The sequence below is a fragment of the Alexandromys fortis genome, unplaced genomic scaffold, assembly GCF_014885135.2.
Source record: "Alexandromys fortis isolate MF-2015 unplaced genomic scaffold, M_Fortis_MF-2015_v1.1 scaffold_92, whole genome shotgun sequence".
NCBI lineage: Eukaryota > Metazoa > Chordata > Mammalia > Rodentia > Cricetidae > Alexandromys > Alexandromys fortis.
Window position 1 is genome coordinate 5,815,944 of NW_026067972.1, and position 21,308 is coordinate 5,837,251.

Below are 21,308 nucleotides of genomic sequence, written 5' to 3' on the forward strand. Positions count from 1 at the left end.
TACTGAGGTATGTATCCAGAGGGATGCAGTTCTCCAGATCATCTGCAGGGGACAGAAACTCACAGATACTTTCAGCCGTGTGGTCTTCAGGGAATTTGTTCTGGTCTCCACATTTCTTGAGAATCTCTACACAATCTGATCTTAAAAGAAAAATGCATGTGCATTGTGGGTTCACAGCACTGCCTCCTGCCTCTGGTCAGACTGTTTCTGAAACTTCTCCAGAGGAGTTTTCCTTTAGCAGCTGGTTAGGAGTGAGGCTGGTGAACTTCCAGCTGCACAGCAAGTTCAAAGCTAACTTCCTGTAATCTGAGATCAAAGGCCTTGTTCAAAAATTAGTTACTGCTCCAAGCATGGTATAGCTTTTCCCACCTTTAAGAGGAAACCAAGCTAGACTAGTGTGCTTCAAAGACGGCCCTCATCTCAGGCCCTGTCAGCTGCTTCAGCTCCCTTCCCACTCGAACACCTTCTAGTCACCAACATCAAGGTGCTTGGCTTTAACAACCGGCTTTAAAACTCTTCTTAGTCTAGGGGCTAGAAAGATGGCTCCACAGTTAAGAGTACTTGTTGCTCTTACAGAGGACAGTTCAGTTCCTGGTGCCTACACGGTGGTTCAAAACCATCTGCAACCTCAGTTCTAGGGGATCCCATGTCTTCTGATGTATGTTTCCAGAGGTATACAGTTTTGTGAGCACCTGACATGCATGTGGTGCATATACATATATGTAGGCAAAATATTCACACACATTAAATAAATAACCCTTTACTATTTTCCTTCAGCCTTGAGTAAGGGTCTGGTCCCCTGGTGGAAGGTTTTCTTAGAGTACATACTTCTGCCTGGGCCTTTGACTTCTCAGAGTTACACCTCAGCCTCTCCCTTACTCCGCTCATTCTCAAGTCACGTCAGAAAACTGATCGGGAGCCAGGCCTGATAGCTCAGTCAGTACTCCCAGAGGCAAGGGATGGCCATGAGTTCAAGGCCAGCCTGGACTACAGAGTGACACAGTAAGACTCCAAAATCAAAACTAAACCAATTAAGAAAAAACAAGTGATGTAGACCCTGTTAATCTGAACTGTCTAGAAAACAGACGCTCAGAGAGCAGCTGAGGTCACCGTGTAGTTAGTGCGCTGGTTTCACCACCGGGCAGCTGTCATCTTGGCTGTGCTGAGATTTCCAAACGATTTACCAGGAACAGGACCTAATGCTACTCACTAACCCTCTCGCTCATCGAGCATTTACAGGATAGCTACTGTGTGCCAGGATAATAATAATATGTAGTAGGAGCTGCAAAGGACTGGAGTGGCATTTCATTTGTACTTTAATAAATAAAGCTTGCCTGAGGATCAGAAAAGTAAAACAGCCCCACTGGCCAGCCTTACAGACCAGGATATGGTAACACACACCTTTAATCCCAGCAGCCATACTAGTTTGCCATAGAAACCAGAAGGTGCATCCCTTTAATCCCAGCCCTAGAGAGGAATATAAAATGGGAGGAGACAGCTCATAGACACAGTCTCATTCTGAGATTCATGGAGGCAGGATCACCATTTCGGATTGAGGCAGAGGTAAGAGCCAGTGGTTGGCTGATTTGCCTTTCTGACCTTCAGGCTGAAACCCCAATTTCTGTCTCTAGGTTTTTATTAATCATGTTACAAAGGAGAAAGAGCAAAGAAGAAAAAAGACAATGGCCCAAAAAGTAAATTCCTACGACAGACAAGAACACAATTAAAACTATAGAGAGCCTGAGATAGCTGAGTGGGTAGAGGCGCTGTGCACCAAGCCTGAAGAACAACTTGAGCTTGATCCCTGGAAGCTACCACACTCTCACCCAGGTATCTTATTCTTTCAGAGTCTCCCTCACTCTCTCTAATGTAAAAGTGCTTTAAAAAGTATAAATATGGGGCCATCAAGATGGCTTGCCATAAAGGTGCCTGCTGTGAAGGCTGAATTCTATCCCTGGGACCCTCGAATTGTCCTCTGATGTCCGTACACTCTGTGACAGGTATACAAATGAACACATACCAAATAAATAAATGTAGTAAAGATGTAAAGCATAAAGCATAACTGTGCACTGAAGGTATTTAGAAACTTTCTTAAGCTCAATTCCATAATAAAATACACATAAAATTCTATGGGAATTTGCACTAAGGGTAAGTTAGTATCAGCCAATGGGATGTGGGAAGGCTCCATAGGAATGTCTGGTATTTGACAGGAGCCAAGAAGGAGCCTCAGGCAAGAAGGTAGGGGAGCATATTTCAAACAGAGCAGAGTGTGAAAGCACTGCCCTGGGGGAGGGGCAGAGGCACAGGGGAGGAAGTTCTAAAGAGAGGCCCTGCCAGAGATCAGGGAGGTCGAAGCCCACACGTCACCAGAGATAAACCCACTTACTTGCAGATAATGCTTCCTCGGGATTTACTATGGCAAGGCTTAATCTGCAGCGAACACGCGATGGCTTTCCACATTTCTGGCAGGCACGTTCTGATGTCGAGGACAGGGATGCTGATGAAGGGCATCTTTATGCTGCCTTTCTCCCACAGCTTCATGTCACTCATGGCTCCCTGGTCAGACTGAGCAGTGCAGCTCCTGAAAAGTTCTGTTGGCCTGAGAAAGGAACAGAAGGAACGGAGACAAATTGTTTCCTAGAAAGAAGCAATGAATAAAATCTTCATACATTCACACATTAAGAAAAATTGATTTTCTTAAAGAGAGAGCGCATGAAACTCATCATAGGCTTCTGGCAGCAAGCTCAATGTGGCATCAAGTCACTGACTGCATATTTTAATTTAACTTGGGTTCTTAGGAAGCGGTTTAACACTTCAAGGTGCTTTAGAAAGGACTAACATTCCCAGACCATCTCGTTTTATTTCACAAAATAAAATGAGTCTATGTCTTTAAAACTGAGGTATAATAAAAAAACAAAATGCACATATTATAAATGCAATGTAACTTGCCAAATGTATAGCTGCGCCTAGAAACGCATGTGAACTTGTACTGGAACATTTGCACCACAGCAGACAGTTCCCTGTGTGCCCTGCCAAATCAGCCCATGGTTTACACTCCTCATACATAGAACATCACAATTACTTTTGCCTGTATTAGAATTTCATATAAGCGAACTCATACTCTATTTGAGGGGCCTGGAATAGTCATCAAAACATAATCTTTTTGACCCATGTTGTTGTATATACAAGTATTTCATTCCTTTTTATTGTTAGCTATGATCTATTAATAAATGTTAATTTTTTTAGATTTTATTTATTTATTAAGTATACAGTGTTCTGCCAGAAGAGGGTACCAGATCCCATTATAGATGGTTGTGAACCACCATGTGGTTGCTGGGGATTGAACTCAGAACCTCTGGAAGAACAGCCAGTGCTCTTAACCTCTGAACCATCTCTCCAGCCCAATAAATGTTATTTTGTGTGAAATGCTTTTTTCTGGCCCTTTTAAAAAGTTGAGGGCTGCACTCTAACACCTACCTCATCTATGACCTACTGGAGCATGTGACGGGTACCAACAGGATCTCCATGACTGGGGCCGTGGGATAGCCAAGAGGGGTTTCAGAGAGGCTCCAGTGATGATGGTGTACCTGACACCAGAGGCCTTGAGCCAGACCAGTGACTCAGAAATTTGTAAGTAAAGCAGATAGGACCAAAGGGTCTACTGAATACCACACAGTGGCTCCCAATGCCACTAAGACAAATGGAGAGGCAGGAAAGATGGAGGAGCAAAACAAGTGTTTTTGTTTGTTTGTTTGGTTTGGTTTTAAATTGGGAAATTCCCAAAGAATCAATAAAGAAATTATGTTTAAAATAAAGCGGAGAGCTGGAGAGATGGCTCAGTGATGTGAGAACTGGCTGCTCTTGCAGAGAATCCAGGCTCAGTTCCCAGCATCCATGGAGTGGCTCAAAACCATCTGTAACTTTAGTTCCAGGAGCTCTGATGCCCTCTTCTGGCCTACTTGCAGGCACTGCATGCATGTGGTACTCAGATACAGGCAGGCAAAACACTCATACACATAAAAAAAATCTGAAAAAAAAGTTGAAACTGATGAAAGGGATCTTCATGCATTACAGACATGTCCTTTGTCAGACATGTGTCATATAAATACTTTCTGCTAGGTTTTGTTTTTTTCTCTTTAGTGTCTGGTAGTACCTTTTGATGAGGAAAAAAATTAATTAAATTAATATAAAATACTACTTTAAAGCCAGTCATGATGGGTTATTTCTGTAATTCTTATATTTGGAGGGAGAGGCAAGAGGATGAGGAGTTCAAGTCCAGACTCAGATATATAGATAGTTTGAGGCCAGCCTGGGCTACATGAGACCTTGTTTCAAACAAATAAAAAAAACAACAAAAACTTGCTAGAGTTTAATCATATGCATTATAATATATAGGTTGAGAATCTAGTTCAACAATGTACCCAGCTATGTAACTAAAAACCCTACACAAGTTGGGTGTGGTGGATGGTATGTGTCTCTAATCCCAACATTGAGGATCAGAGACAGGTGATCTCTGTGAGTTTGAAGCCAATTTGGTCTATATACGGACTTCCAGAATAACCAGGGTTACGCACTGAGTTCCTGTCTCAAAAACAAACACTCCCCCCAAAAGCAAGAACTGTGTACAATACAGAACATCTCTACCATGCTGATGTTCCCTGATGCCCCTGGTTTTCTGGCCCTTATCCCCACAGACTACTTTTTCTTATTCTTAGACTTCATGTGTCTGAAAGCACAGAGAATAGTGGGCTTCCTCTGCTGGATGTAAGCTCATTCATATTTGGGTGTCTTAGGAGTTTGCTGTCCTTCTGCACGCCACTCCACTTTTGGAACTATTGTCATTTTTTTCATCCCCCTGAGGATGTTTTGGAGTCTTCTCCCAGAATGGGAGATTACAGATAATGCTGGCACAGAGACTTTCCTGGACATATGCCTTCAGTCTCCTGGGTGAGTAAACATTTCAGAACAGAGCTGACAGGCCACAGATTTAACCCAGCAGGAAAGAGAGAGAACCCACACACTCTGCACACTTGCCAGTCTTTTAGTCTAGCCATTCTAATGGGTCTGAGGAAGTATTCACAGACGTTCTAATTCATATTTCTTAGGACTAACTTCTTCATATATATTCTTTTTTTAAAAGCACTTTTAACTGCTAACTCTATGGCATTCAATATGATGTTTTGAAATATGTATATATTGTGGAGTGGCTATATCAAACTAATACATACTAACACAAATACTTTGTACTGTTTTTGTGGGTAAACATATCAGATCTATTCCCTTAGCAATTCTACATATGTGGCATACTTATTAACTGGAATCATCGTCCTTTTTTGTTGCTGTTTTTTTTTTTTTTTTCAAGACAGAAGCTCACTATGTAGCTCCATCTGTCCTTGACTTCACTATGTAGACCAGGCTGGTGCAATCACCATCCGCTCAGTGAGTCACTTGCTTAATTTAAAGATATTACTTACAGAACAATTCAAATCAGAGTATCCTGAGATATCAAGGATAGTAAGAGGAGGAAAGGGGGCCAAGATCAGAGCCTGGAACATATCTCAGTGGCTGAAGAGAACAGAAAAGAGCGTCCAGAGCACAGAAATGATCTGTTCTGCAGTGTCCACCAGTGCAGAGAGGAAAAGGGACAGAAGGCCCTAAACAGTCTCTGAGTCCCAGAAGCTTGGGGCATCTTTAGGTTAGAAGAGATTTTGCAATCATATTTCCTTTCTAGGGGCCACACTGAAGGGACAGAGCATTTCAAGATGAATTCATAAAGAAATACAGCTTTTGCCAGATGGTGATGGTGCATGCCTTTAATCCCAGCACTCGGGAGGCAGAGGCAGGCGGATCTCTGTGAGTTCGAGACCAGCCTGGTCTACAAGAGCTAGTTCCAGGACAGGCTCCAAAGCTACAGAGAAATCCTGTCTTGAAAAACCAAAAAAAGAAAAATACAGCTTTCTTTTATCCCAGAAGGGCACAACTGAAAGTGGCATTTACTGAAAACAAGTAAATGAATGATAGTGCAGCTCCATCTTCATATGTAACACTTTTCTACCTGTTGTTAAAGTTCGTACAGTAAGTGAGGTTCCGACAGCCCAACTGGCAAGGTTCCCGGACATCAGCGAGACATGTCAGCATGGACACCTCCACCGGATTGTATTCACAGATGCGGTCAAACTCCTGCCAACTCTGCGTGTTCCCCCAGCTCATGCTATAAAGTTTCATGCACAGTTCCCTGGAAGAAAAGAATAAATGCAGAACTTTAGAGAGAAGCCCAATGCGTATCTGAGCTGTGCAAAACTCCATTTCTATTATCTTCATCTTTAGGGACATAAAAAGAAAAGGACAACTAACTAGCTCCTGGAATTTGGAAGCAGAAAAGGCAATCTTCTCCACAAAAAATGGCCTTTAAAAAATCATCCATGCATGGTGGCTGGAGCCATGGCTCATCAATTAAGAGCTCTTCTAGGGGACCCAGATTTGATTCCCCAGTACCCACATGGCAGCTCATAACTGCCTGTGCTCCAATTCCAGGGGACCCAACACAGTCTTCTGGCCACTGAGGGCCCTTAAGCTTGCATGTGGTGCACAGACATGCATGAGGTAAAACAGCCATCCAAGCAAAAAATGCAACCCAATGTGTATATTAAAAAAAAAATCATCCATGGGACAGAATAGTACTTAGAGATGGTGGAGTGGGTAAAGGAGCTGACCACATAAGCCTGGTGACCTGAATTTGACCCCCAATACCCACATAAAGGTGGAAGGAGAGAATAAACTGCAAAGTTGACCTCTGACCTCTACACAGATTTCATGGCATGTGTGCTCACTCTACCCCACCCCAGCAATAAATAAACTTCAATAAATAAATAAATAAATAAATAAATAAATAAATAAATAAATAAATAAAAAACCCAAACCATCCAACCCGCTTTGCCATAACTGATAGAAAGCTAAATACTACATTTTACAGTCCTTTAAGGTTTTTCGTACATTTTTAGTTCTGGTACAATTATTTTCTCTCCTGTCTTTCTTATCTTCCTTCTTTTTCCAGTATATACTTACAGTAAAGCACATGGTTTTAACTCCACAAAGGTATAATCTCCCCTAGTTATGCTAACCAGAGGAGGCAGAATTCTCCTCTAAAGAAGCATTTTAATGGTTAGGGATGTAACTCAGTGTGAGACTATGTGTCTAGGGTATTTAAGACCTTAGGTTCAATCCGTAGAACCAGAAACTATGGGGGTGGAGTTTACAATTAAAGTTTATTTAAACCACTTATATTTTTTAAGATACACAAATCTTCTACACACTACTGCAGTTGATACCTGACATTCTGATCTTCAGGATTTGACAACTGCAAAGCAGTTTCTACAATAAAGCAATACTGGTAGGTCATTAAAATATTCTTATACATTGGACTTATTAGTTTAATTTTTATAAAAGTAATAAATGTTCACTATAAAAATTTGACATCATTGAAATATACAAAATTGTAAGTATTTCCACTGTCCCCACAGCTATTTGACTCTCATAAATATCCCTATGAAGAAGTTTTGTGTCTGTTTTATTTTTTAATGTGTATCAATGCTTGCCTGCATGTGTCTGTACACCATGTGTATGCTTGATACTAATGTTGGCAGGAAAAGTACATCAGATCTGCTGGAACTGGAGTTACAGAGAGTTGTGAACTGTCATGTGGGTGCTGGGAATTGAACCTGGGTCCTCTGGAAGAGCAGTCAGTGATCTTAACCGCTGACCCATCTCTCCAGTCCCAAAGACGGGATCTCTGTCCACTCTCCCTGTGTTATCTGCGTGCTTGTTCAAGGCCCTGGAGGTGCAGTGTCACAGACCAGACCTGGCTCATAGGGAGCTTGCACATTTGGAGGAGAAGGAAGCCAGTGCTTTCTCTCCCCTTTAACTTCCTATATTGGCCATGAGCAGATTAGTCAACATTTCAGAGTTAGTTTCTAACATTTAAAATAGAAATTATACAAATTTCCCCAATTATCTCACAAGGTTTCAGAAAGATCACGTCTGACAAAATGGAAAGCGTTCGGCAATCCATAAGCCCTATCCCTTAGTTGTTAAGATGGCTCAGCAGGAGGAAGGGCCTGCTGCCAAGCCTGCAGCCTGGGATTCACATGGTGGAAGGAGAGAACTGACTCTCATGTTGTCCTTTGACCTCCACATGAACCATAGCAGACCCCTCCTAAACAAATGTTAAAAAAAATAATAAAACCAAAACCAAGCTGGACATAGTGGCACACACCTTTAATTCCAGCACTTGTGAGGTAGAGGCAGGCAGATCTCTGAGTTTGAGGCCAGCCTGGTCTACAGAGTAAATTTTAGAACAGCCAAGGCTGCACAGAAAAACACTCTTAAAAAAAAACAAAACAAAAAACAGACAGACAAAGGATAAGCAGTAACAAAAACCACCCCAAGCTCTAGCAACTCAAGCAGAAATAAACATATTTTTGTGGGCATTCAAAAACAACTCAATGTCCCTCTCATTAATACCTTTATTAACTTCTGTACAGAATCCATTTTTGTAATTACAGGGCCAGCTTTACTTCAATTAAGACTTTTAATTGTCTTTGTTTAGACTTTTAGTATCCTTGGTAAAATCTGATGGATTATCCTGACATAATTTCTTTTTGTAATGGTCCATCCAATTTTTAAAAAAAGTTGTTTTATGTATGGTGTCTTTTTTTCCCTTCAGAATATCTTAGTAATGTTTGGCCCCTTTCTGTACAAAATACCTCTAATAACACAAACTTCTATTACATCCTTGTGGTAGTTTGAATGAGAATGGCCCCCCACAGTCTCATATATTTGAACATTTTGTCCTCAGATGGTGGAACTATTGGGAAGGATTAGAAGGTGTGGCCTTGTTAGAGGGGGTGTGGTGTGGGAAGTCCTTCTGTATATGTGTTGCTTTTATTGGTTAATGAATAAAGAAACTTCCTTGGCCTATAGACAGGACAGAATGGAGCTAGGTGGAAAAAAACTAAATTGAATGCTGGGAGAAAGAAGGTGGAGTCTGGAGAAACCATGTAACCCCACTGGAGACAGATGCTGGACAGAACTTTACCCAGCAAGCCACAGCCACATGACGACACACAGATTAATAGAGATGGGTTAGTTTAGGATATCAGAGTTAGCCAGAAATACGCTTAAGCTATTGGCCAAGCAGTACTGTAAATAATACAGTTTCTGAGTGATTATTTTGTGGTCTGGGTAGCCAGGAACAAACAAATGGCCTCCACTAACAGGGGTGTTACTGGGGAGAGGGACTTACGCCATTCTCTCTCTCTAACTGTGTTCATAACAGTGTTTCACAGAGAGCTCCAGCTCCAGCACCATGCCTGCCTGCCTGTTGCCATGCTTCCCACCAGGACAGTTATGGGTTCTAACCCTCGGAACCTCTTTCTTCTCTAAGGTCCTTGGCAACGGTGTCTTATCACAGCAATAGAAAGTAACTTCAGACAAGCCAACTCATCACAATCTTAGGTATCGCCACTCACTTTTTAAATCTCTACAGTTTCCTCTGTTCACATACACATTATTTTTTTATGCCTAGGTGTAATACTAGTTGATGCTGCTATGATTTGGATGTGAGATAATTCCTCACAGGCTTTTGTGAAGGACTGGTCCCTGACTGACAACCCTATTATGAGAGTTAGTAGAAACTAACTGAAGGAGGTAGGCCACTGGAAGAGCAACTCTGGTCCATCTCACCCTCCTCAGGGCAAGCCAGTGGAGCCAGGGGACTGTGGACTGAATCCTTTGAAACAGCAGAGCAAAATAAATCTTTCCTCATTTGTTATGGTAGATATTTTGTCACAGACCCTCCTTCCCAACACAGACATAATTTTCCATAACACAGATGCCAACCCCACTAAGGTTGTTCTAATTTGACAAAAGATTTTAACTTCAAAGTACCTGCCTTTTAACAGAGGGTCTCGTGTGGCTTAGACTGGCCTTGAACTTAGTATGTAGCTGAGGTTGACCTTGATCCTCCAGTCTCTACCTGCTAAATGCTGGGATCATAGAGTCAAATCACTATGACTAGTTCAGATGGTATTTAGGAGTTTGTACACACAAGGTGAGTACTCTACCAATTGAGTTACACTCCCCACCCCCAAATTTTGTAATTTAATAAAGAGACTATCTCTTAGAAATCAGTTCAAAACAAATTTTTCTAAGTAGTTATTTATATGTATAAGTACATGTCTGCACACATGAGTAAAGTGCATCAGAACCCTGCAGCTGGAGTTACAAGTAGTTGTGAGGCACCCAATGTGGGTGCTGAGAACCAAACTCAGGCTTTCTTCAAGAATAGTAGTAAGCAAGTGCTCTTAATCACTGAGCCATCTCTCCAAGCCCAACATACTGCAAGCTTACTAATACTGTATCATTTTTAAATATTTATTGTCCCTTCGATGGTTAATCTTTCATACTCACAAATATAATGTTTTTTACACTCAATGTTTAAAACAGTATTTGTTTTATAAAAAAAATACTCAAGGGCTGAACTTTAGTTCCACAGGCTCCTATGACCTCTTCTGACCTTTGTGAACACCAGGCACATATGTGATACACATGCATACATGTGAGGAAAGCACACATACACATCAGATTTTTTAATTAAATTACATTTATTTATTTGTATGTGTGCATGTACATTCCCGCATGTAAGGCAATAAGAGAACAACTTGAGAGTCTGGCTTTTCCTTCCATCATGTGAACCCCAAGAATAAAACTCAGACATTTCATTAATTAATCTGGTTTAGTGGCAGGTGTCTTTACCTGATAAGTGACCTTGCTGGTCCTAAAATACTGTATGATTTAAATGGTCTTCAGTAATTATTTGCTGAATAAAACAATGAAAGGTTTTGGGCTGGTGAGATGACTTAGTGGTGAAGAGGCTTACTGTTCCTGCAGAGTTCCCCGGTTCAGTTCCCAGCACCTACATGGTAACTTGCAGTTGTCTGTAACTCCAGCTCCTGGGGATCTGGTGCCCTCTCTGGCCTCTGGGGGCACCACTCATGCACCCAAGTACAGATGTGCAGATAAAACATCCACACATAAAGTACTATATGTATTTTTTTAATTTAAAAAGAATTAAAGAGTTTATATCTTCTATTTATCTGTTGTACTGAGATTGAACCTAGGGCCTTGTATCTGCTAAGCCCTCTATCAGACCTATAGTCCCCAGGTCAAATTTAATATCTCTCAAATGCTAAGCCTAGACAGCACAAGAATAACACATTTGCTAGAAATCACCAATTAGAATCCTGTTTTCTCCTGATGTTAATAAGGGAAATGCGATACTAACCTGCACGTTGAAGTGTTTGCTTTGGAGCAGCAATGCAACTTAGCCCCATCCAGGCCAGTTGAGGGGGGAGGGTGGACTGTGACTCCAGGATGAACCGACTGGGAGCTTTCAAGAAAACACTGCCAGAGAGGGTCTTGAGGCAAGGGCTGGGTCTTACACCCTTCGATGAGACCATCAACAATCTCGGTTTCTGTTTTCTTAGACATGAGAATTCTCTTGCATGCATTTTGGCACGCGTGGTCTTCGGCTCTGTCACAGCAATACAAACCTGCATTCAGGACATGAGCGCTTTATTAGCTGGTGTACAACACACACTGCTCAGAAGAGAGCAGGGGGGCAAGTGGAAAACAATAGCCTCCTGCACGTTTCTGCACAAACAGGGCCTCCTCAGCTCTCCATCACCCTGCGGTGCAAGCAGTGCAACGTTTCTCTTCCCAGAATTCACCACAGTCCCCAGTCAGGAGCTTTCTAAAACTATCCTTACAAAATGAAAGTCATTCCTACACCTAAGAAGGCCTCATTTAAACCACTTTATGTTCTTGGAAAAGATACCACAAATCAAAGTGGGCTCATTTCCTGCCTGTGTCTAGTGGACTGTGCTCTTTTATGTAAGACTGATGACTAATTCCCACAGTGTTAAAAACATTCCACTTAATCATCCCCCAGGACACCACAGACTTCTGTAATCTGTAGAGGCTAATTAATATACACTGTAATTTTTCATACATTGTAATTTAAATAATATGAACTCTGACAATATCTTAGTTTATTTCTGCCTTTAATTTTCTTTTCTTTTTTGATGACAGGGATTGAACCAGAGCCTCAAACATGCTAATGAGCCATGATTTGCTGTGAACTATGGCCCCGCTCACCCAGCCTTTAATTTTCTACAAAGAACTAGAAACTGAAAGAAGATTTTCAATCAGGCTATCGACTTCAGAAGAGTTCTCTCAAGTAGTTTTCTCAGGTATCTGCGTTTGAAGACACACTCGGTTTGAAGCCTTCTTTTCTAGACTTCTGTGTTAGGACAGATGTTGGAGGTTATTCTCTTTCTGCCTTTTTTTAAAGCTTCTATCTCCTCACCACCAGCAACACTTCAGTGCAGCCCAAATGTCAGAAAACACAGATCTGCTTAGAAACACATGAGGGCCACATCTCTGATTTTCACTGCTCTGCCACATCACAGAATGTCAGAAGCCTCGGACTCTGATTTCAATTAGGACCAAACAAGGCACACTGCTTTCAATATTATAAATGAGTCTTACAATATTCCAGTATAAAGCAAGACACTAGCATCTGGCTTATAAATGGATCCTTTGTCAGTTCTTTAAAATCTGATCACCTCTAGATGAGCAGAAAGGATTCAAGGATATACAAGGTAAGTGTGTGAAGACATCATAGAACAGGTTCATTAGGAGGCCTTGGTTTTTCAAAAATATCATTCTCTTATTTTTAATTTTTTTATTATTAAAGTAAGAAATTTTCATTGATAAAAGTTCCAGCATCACAGAACTATACAGTGAGGAACAATTGAGTACAACTTAGACTATACTTTCAGTTCTGAAACTTGCTTTGTGTTCTTTTTTTGTCTGTTGTTGATTTGTTTTGTTGAGACAGGGTTTCTCTGTAGCTTTGGAGCCTGTCCTGAAACTCGCTCTTGTAGACGAGGCTGGCCTCAAACTCACTGAGATCTACCAGCCTCCGCCTCTCGAGTTCTGGGATTAAAGGCGTGCGCCACCACCGCCTGGCCATTGCTTTGTTTTCTTAACACACCTTAGACTTTCTGTATAAACAACCTCCTCTTTGTTAGTTGTAAAGTATAGAGAAATACTATTGCATCAAAATATAATGAATAGCCTACTGATGCATATTGGGGTCACTTCTAATTTTTTCTTATATACACTATGCATATGTACAGCCTATTATTTATTTAGTTGCAAATTTGTGCAAGTTTTTGTGCATAAATGACAAGATGGAATTTTCAGTCAAAAGGTATTATCTGATAGTATAATGGTGATGATCTGGCTTCCCATCAAAATACCCATACCAAAGACCTTTCCGTCTTCAAAGCAGAATTTCCTTTTCCTCATGGTCTCCACATTACCTTCTTTCTTGGTACCTTATAGCTGTGAAAATTACTCAGTTGTACATCCAGTCTGTTAAATCCAAACACCAAAGGCATCTCGGTGTTTCCCAAGTGAACTAGAGCACCGAACCCTACATCAATGCATCAAGTTTTGAGTGGATCATTTTATCAAAGACTGAGATGAGAAGAATCTATCCCGTTTACTTACTATCTGTTGGGTTTCTCATGGGATAAGACTGGGTGTAATTGTTCACGCAGTGGATCAACTGTGGACTAACAGAGGCACAATAATTTTCCACGGCTTTGATCTGAGATGGACCAGGAGAAGAGTCTGTTCGGAAAATGGCTTGACAGAATTCTCGGCAGTTTGTGTGATGACCTGCGTAACTGCAGCACACTGAGCCCACTACGGAAAGAGAGATGACACTGAGATACAAGCACCTTTGTTAGTGTGAACTCAGCCCCCACTGATCAGCAGTACACCTTTCTGAATGTGAGAAGGAGAGCCGTGATAAACACTAGGAGCAGCACTGTCAGTCCCGGGCACCGGAGCAGCACTGTCAGTCACGGGCTCACTGATCCACGACTGATCTGTGACTGATCTATGAAGGTCACCATTCATGACTGAGACTATCTAGTCAACTAGATCCCTGGAGCGGGACAGACGCACGTTTAAGTGTTTCTGGCTGTAATGACAATCTGGGAGCACACACTGGCATTTAATGCATGTCAGGGCTGCTAATGTACGCCAAAGCCCTTAGAAATGTCATATAACCAAAGCTGCTTCCCAGAATGTCCACAGTGCCCATGCTGAGAGCATGGGACAGCTTCTTTCCATTGCACTTGTGGAGATTTGCAGACAGGGCAAAACCAAACAAAGAAAACAAAATCACAGTGCCTCGCATTTATAAAATAGGATCAGCAAAAACTAAGAGATAGCAAGGTAAGTTAATAAAATTAACAAATATATACTTTGAAACTGAAATCTCAAATTTTCTTTTTTTGAGTATAATAAAGGTTCTTTTTAAAAGCTGGACCAAGTGTATTAGAGGTGTGTGTGTGTGTGTGTGTGTGTGTGTGTGTGTGTGTGTGTACGTGCACGCATGTGTGGTAGTCATTTTTTAAATGATTTTTATTGGGCTCTACATTTTTCTTTGCTCGCCTCCCTGCCTCTCCCCTCCCCCAAAATCCCCATGCTCCCAATTTACTCAGGAGATCTTATCTTTTTCTACTTTCCAAGTAGATTGGATCTATGTATGTGCTCTATCTTAGGGTACTCATTGTTGTCTAAGGTCTCTGGGATTGTGGAAATCTCAAAATTTTCTACACAGTTTGAATATTTGCAAGAATATTCCTATACTGTCATCCTTCATTTCTCAAGGGATACAATCTGTCTCAAAGTCAGAAAAAGGTTGTTTGAAGGCAAGTTACTGCATTTTATATTTGAGAAATAAATAAAAGCACAGACCTATCATCACACGGCACTTGGGAGATGGGGGCACCCTGAACTGAGCAATCAGTTCTGACTGCTAACCATGTCTGTAAAGTGTCTTGCTCTCTGGACTGCTTATACAATCACAGACATATACTTACTTTCATTTCTGCTAATGCAACTGAAAAGAGCATTCTGTAAATTAAAGAAAAACAAACAAATTAACAAACAGAATTTCTAATTTTATTCCACTTCAGAATTCTATTGAAATCAGGATATCATTCTTTTCTAAGTCCAAGGCTGAAACACAGATGCTACAAAATGACTTTCTGGTTAAGAGAGAAACCGTCCCCTAACACGTGGTGGGGAACAATCTGAGCTATAGACTAACATTTGACAAGCAAAGAAAGCTTAAGTGAGATGCATTACTGTGTGAAGGTGTATGTGTGGAGGGAATCACAGTGTATTAATTTCAATTTTTATTGTATAATATGAAATCGTTTCTAGAAAGTAACCTAATGAAGGGCACTCAGAGACATACATTATTTCCTATAACCACTACATTTTAGAGTTGGTGTGACCTCGGACATTACCTCTAATTGTTCTCAAACCTACTGTGCAGTGGAACCACCCAAACTTCCCGGCCCACCTGATGACAGAATCTACATTTTACACAAAGTTTCAAAGATAGTTTTCATTTAGTGTTCTTGTAACCAGAGTCTGGGGAAACTCCCTAGCTTTCTCCAGAGGGAAAGCACCCCCTTGGCAGAGGGAAGCTACTGCACTAGACCACAGAAGTTTTCAAAAGCAGAGCCTGAGGTCAGAATTAATGTTTCTAGAAGGCTTAGATTGTTGTTCAGAAAGACCCACCCTGTATTAAGTCATTGCTTAAAAAATAAGAGAAACAAAAGAAAACTCCTTGTTCAAAAACCATTTGGATATTCAGGGTTTGTTAGCTATAAGTTAGTATCATTCATAGCTGGAAGAGAAAGACTAACATGATTACCCAAAAAATAATGAAGGGAAATCAGATGTACCCTTACTGCCAGGTCCAGCTAAGTGACTGGGCCTTAGCTAGGCATCTGCTTATAATCTCAGCACTTGGAAGACTGAGGCAGGAGGATCTTGAGTCCAGTGCCAGCCTGAGCTACACAGTGAGCTTTGAGAACTTGACTCAAAAGACCATGAGAGAGGCCAGGTGTGATGTGCAGGCCTTTAATCCCAGCATTTGGGAGGCAGGGGGAGGTGGATCTCTGTGAGTTCGAGGCCAGGCTGGTCTTCTACAAAGCAAGTTTCAGGGCAGTCAGAGCTGTTACACAGAGAATCCCTGACTTGGGAGAAAAAAAGAAAAGAAAAAAATGTGTGTGTGTATGTATGTGTGTGTGTGTGTGTGTGTGTGTGTGTGTGTGTGTGAACATGATAAACAAGTAAAAAAGACCAGTGTTACCAATATTGGATATAGCCTCAAAGATTTTCTAGGCCTGGTGACTACCGCCTGTGACCCATTAGTGGAGAGGCTTATGGGAGGCTTGTCACTAGTGTGAAGTCAGCCTGGACTACAGAATGAGTTTCAGGTCAGTCTGGGCTACAGTGTAAGACTATGTTCAAAGGGCCAAAAGACAAAAGGTCTAACTACATTGCTGGTGGATCTGCAATGCAGGCACTTTCTCTGCCTCCAACTATCCTATTGTAGGGATAAGCCACAGGGGAGCTCTTCCTATAAAGAAAAAATCCACAAAGCCCAGGCCTATGTGGGATAATGAACTCCTCCAGCATGAGTTGTTTCTGCTAGAGCTGAAGACTAATGCAGAGAGCAGGAGAGTAAACACGCTCTCGTGTTCTGCAGTAAGCCTGCTTCCATCTCTCTCCACCGTGCTCCCGGGTTACCTTGACCCATCTCAGACAACCCCGCTGGGGCTCACCAGCTTAGTGGACATGTACAGAGTAATCAAAATCAACAGGAAAAAGTAGTCTGTAAAGAAATAGCTCTCATCACTTGATGCCTGGACTAGTATTCTGTTATTGAAAGTGGGGTGGGCATTAATTAGCATCTAGTGAGTAGAGGCCATAAATGTTGCTAAGTACAGGCCAGATGTCAATGTCAATCACACCAACTCTCAGGAACTCTGCCTTAAGGCTTACTAATTTGTTCAAGCTAGGTTTTTATTTTTATTTTTGGTGATGTAAGACAGGGTTTCTCTGTGTAGCAGCTCTGTCCTGGAACTCACTCGTATAGGTTGGCCTTGAACTCATAGAGACCCACCTGCTTCTGTCTCCTGAGTCCTGGGATTAAGGCACGCGCCACTACCACCTGGCTCAAGCTAGATTTTTAAAATTTGACCTTATAAGAAAGAAAAACATAAAACTTCAAGGTCAGTCTTGTGACCGCTTAGACCAAGAGAAGGGCACAAAGAAATAAAGCCTCAAGTATCAGAGGTCATTTAATTCAATATCTCTATTTGACTGCAGCCACAGACTGAGAACAGAAAGGAAAGACAGCTGCAGAGTCCAGTTTCCCCGCTTGGCAAACAATGACACGCATGCTAAGTTTTGCCTGCCACTTGTTTATAAAGCCTTACTGAGGCGCAGTCACACCCATTTGCTTATGTATCTTACATGGCTGTGCTATGCTATCCATGCTATGCCGGCAGAGTAGAGTAGACAAAGAACATATCTTCTGCTAGCCTAAAATGGACAATAGATGGGCTCTTTGCAGAGAGTTCGCAAACTGCTGAAGAAAAAAGGACAAAACTGTCTTCCTGATGTCACCTGCAGAGTATAGACATGATCCCCAGGCAGCTACCATTTCTCTTCATGTTCAATGATAGACCTTTCGTACAAAGGGTCTCCTGAATATGTTAAATGAAAACTTGATATTTGACATAGAAGCACCATTAATGCTAATAAATATTATTTCTTTTTTTTGATTTATTTATTATGTATACAGTATTCTGTCTGCATGTATGCCTGCAGGCCAGAAGAGGGTACCAGAGCTCATTACAGATGTTTGAGAGCCACCATATGGTTGCGGGGAATTGAACTCAGGACCTCTGGAAAAGCAGGCAGTGCTCTTAACCTCTGAGCCATCTCTCCAGACCCAATAAATACTACTTCTACAACTTTACTCATTCTGTAGTTTAAAAATATGTTTTGACTGGGGCTATAGACATGGTTCGGTGGTTAAGAGCACTGGCTGTTATTCCCAAGGACCTATTTCAATTCCCAGCACCCACATGGCAGCTCACAACTGTCTGTAACTCCAGTTCAGAGAATTTGGCACCCTCACAGAGATATTCATGCAGGCAAAACAACAATGTACATAAAACAAATAAATGAACCATTTAAAAATTATAGATGTATCACTTTAGAGATGTAGATGAACTCATCAAACCATTTTGATTTTACAAACTTACAATATTTGACTTATAAAAGATTCCTGCATTTGCTGTAAACAATTCTTTATCCTTTTTTAAGTCAGGCTCTCCTCAAACTCCCTTCCGTCTCCCTCGAGTTTTCAGGTGCAGGGATCACAGGGTATCGCCATGCCTGATTATCAGTAACTCTTTCAGCTGCTTGAGCTATTGCTAATTATTAATAGGACTTAAGACACATCTAGGAGTTAGAGCGTCAGCTCATTTTTTTTTTTTTTTTGGGTGGGGGGTTCAAGACAGGGTTTTTCTGTGTAGTTTTGGATCCTGTCCTGGAACTAGCTCTTGTAGACCAGGCTGGCCTCAAACTCACAGAGATCTGCCTGCCTCTGCCTCCTGAGTGCTGGGATTAAAGGTGTGCGCCCCCATCTCCCAGCTTCATTTTAAATAATTCATTCTGGTGTTTTAGCTAATCCATTAAGTCTTTTAAATGTCTGACTGCCATCTGGTGGCAAGAGCAGGAAGGGTTTCCATTAACTAGTGTGGAGCTCTTTCTGTGATCACACCATGGTACCTCCACTGGACTCGCCATCTTACTTAAGAACAGATAAAAACTACAATGGTACTGAAGAGAAGGTGTACCACCACCTCAGAAACCCAAGGAATGAGTCAGAATACTGGGACTGACAGGGTGACCATCTCAATAAGAAAACCCTACCTAAGAAAGCACTGTTATCCAGTGCTGGTGGCAGCAGCTTTGGACGCATGGTAGGTAGTTTACCTGCTGTGAAGCCTTTCTCCTTAGGCTGGGGCTGGGCTCCCCTTCCAGGTCCCAGGGTGTCTCCAGCATGTTTCTAGCAGTGTTTCTGTTGACTCTGTTCTAAGCCTATGTGGGTTTCTCCTCTCACATGCGAGACCACAAGCTCTTGGCAGACAAGGGCTCGATCACTGAGGAAGTTCCTTACACACACTGATGCATTAGCTCAGTGTAAATCCTCAGCCCAGTGGGTGTTAAGTAAATGAATGAGAGACAGGCACAAAGACAACTGCAGAGCTCTGCTCCAGGAAGCCAGAGTCCAGTACTCACTAAGATATTCTTAGGAGACAAATCTTTTCTTTAATGGCCTCCAAAGGGAAGTAATACTTTTATTATTTATTTTATTTTATTTTATTTTATTTTATTTTTGAGATAGGGTCTCTCTACATATCCCTGGCTGTCTTGGAACTCACTACATAGATCAGGGAGCCTCAAACTCATAGAGCTTTGTCTGCCATTGCCTCCCAAGTCCTGGATTAAAGACATACAACACCACAACTGGCAGTAGACAGATCTTCAGGGTTTAATAGCCAGTGAATCATGGGAGATGTTGAGAAAGAGGAAAGGGTAGACAAGTCTGTTGGCTTTTAGTTGGTTACATCTGGGAAGACTGTACTCAGTAACTCAGCAAGAAGTGTAAGAAAGATAAGTGTCTGTTCTGGAGTGTATGTGTACATGTGCTATCTTATGGGAGTAAGGAGAGAGGAGGAGGGTAGTGAATACCAGAAAATCAATAATTAATTTGGTTGGTCAGGTGGGGTGGTGCATGTCTTTAATGGATCTCTGTTAGTTTGAGGCCAGCATGGTCTACATAGCAAGTTCCAGGCCAGCCAGGGCTACACAGTGAGATCTTGTCTCAAAAAGAAAGTTAGCAGAGAAGATTCTGGGACCATCATTAAATAGGGGTAATTAGAGCTATGGGGCCTGGGTTAGGGAAGCGGCTCAGTGGTAGAGCGTGATAGACTAGGTTCAGCTCCCAGTACCGCAGAACAAGTGACGAAAAACTATGAGGGGTGAGCCAGCAGTGGAAGACCATTTAAGATGCCATGAGATCACAGGTTAGTCTGACATGACCAGGCCCTTAGGGACACACTTACTCAGCTAAGGTAGGGATTGGAAAGAAAATGAACCAGCAACAAGGAGACTAAATAGGAGTTGCTCCCCTCTTGGGACAATACTAAATGACAGAGCAGAAGGACACACAAGTGCAACCCTAGCAAGTCTCACCACTGTAAGCCAGTACTGCAGGACCTAACGGTTTCGCTCTTTTTGGAGCTCATCAGCTGCAGGTAACGGCTCAGACCTGATACTTATACCTATGCTGAGATTCACCATTTCTAAAGCTTCCTGTCACAACCTGCTATTTACTACACCCCAACCACTCCTGGCATTTCCTCAGCATTAACTAACACATATGTTCTAGTTAGGTCCTTAAGGCTTTATAAAGGCAAAATACCACCTGATCTTTTTGTATGTGCAGGAGCAAGCATACATGAGCTCCTGAGCCACATCTCCAGTCTGTGTTATTTTGTTAAAATAGTTAAAAGCTGAGTGGGCAAGGGACATCACAGCTGTCCAAAGCTCAGGCTGTGACCTGCCACAGCAGACCCACTGCAGCAGATGGCCATGCCACCACAGCTTATGGATCCTCCAGCGGCTGGTGAGAACCTCCTTTCCTTAATGGCTCTAACACAAAGTAAGCCTAGAGTCAAGGTTAATTTAAGAAAAAGGAACAAAAATGTGATACAAATGTATCTTTGAGCATAGATTTTACTGTAATACTTGCTAAGGATACAGTACAATCCTAGCAGGCATACACAGCCACACACTCAACACTGGTGCCCAGCGGCAGAGGGAAGTGCATGCTAATTGACCATAGTGGTAAAGGCTGGAGGAGGACTTTATATACACACTTCCTTTCTACACATAAAACATCACTGGCAACTTCGTGGTACATGATGTGGGAAAGAAACTTGATTATATGCTATTCTGAACTGTGAGCCATGTGAATATTTGAAAAAATAGAGTTTGACACATACCTGCACCTTGTCATACCTAGCTATGTGCTGGCAGTGGTGCAGACAGAGCTGGGACTGGGCTCACCTTTGGTTCTGTGGTCCGAGAGTCCCTGTACTGTCTTTATCTTAGCATTCCCACAGAACCAGTGGCCATCAGCAAAGCAATTGAGTTGTAATAGTAATTATTTAACTCAAAACTTTTGTCTTAAATTTTTATTTATTGTTTTATTACTTTATATGTGTGAG

General features: G+C 41.8%; 1 protein-coding gene across 1 annotated transcript in view; it reads right to left on the reverse strand.

The window, feature by feature from the left end:
• The window catches only part of Reck (reversion inducing cysteine rich protein with kazal motifs), a 66,411-nt gene that overhangs the window by 17,170 nt on the left and 27,933 nt on the right, over window positions 1-21,308 (reverse strand). Inside the window, exons 7-12 of the mRNA XM_050156076.1 lie at window positions 15,021-15,054; window positions 13,636-13,833; window positions 11,342-11,609; window positions 6,056-6,235; window positions 2,387-2,599; window positions 4-140 (exon numbers count right to left, since the gene is read on the reverse strand). Of these exons, the coding sequence (XP_050012033.1) occupies window positions 4-140; window positions 2,387-2,599; window positions 6,056-6,235; window positions 11,342-11,609; window positions 13,636-13,833; window positions 15,021-15,054 (1,030 nt within the window). The remainder of the gene's footprint in view (window positions 1-3; window positions 141-2,386; window positions 2,600-6,055; window positions 6,236-11,341; window positions 11,610-13,635; window positions 13,834-15,020; window positions 15,055-21,308) is intronic.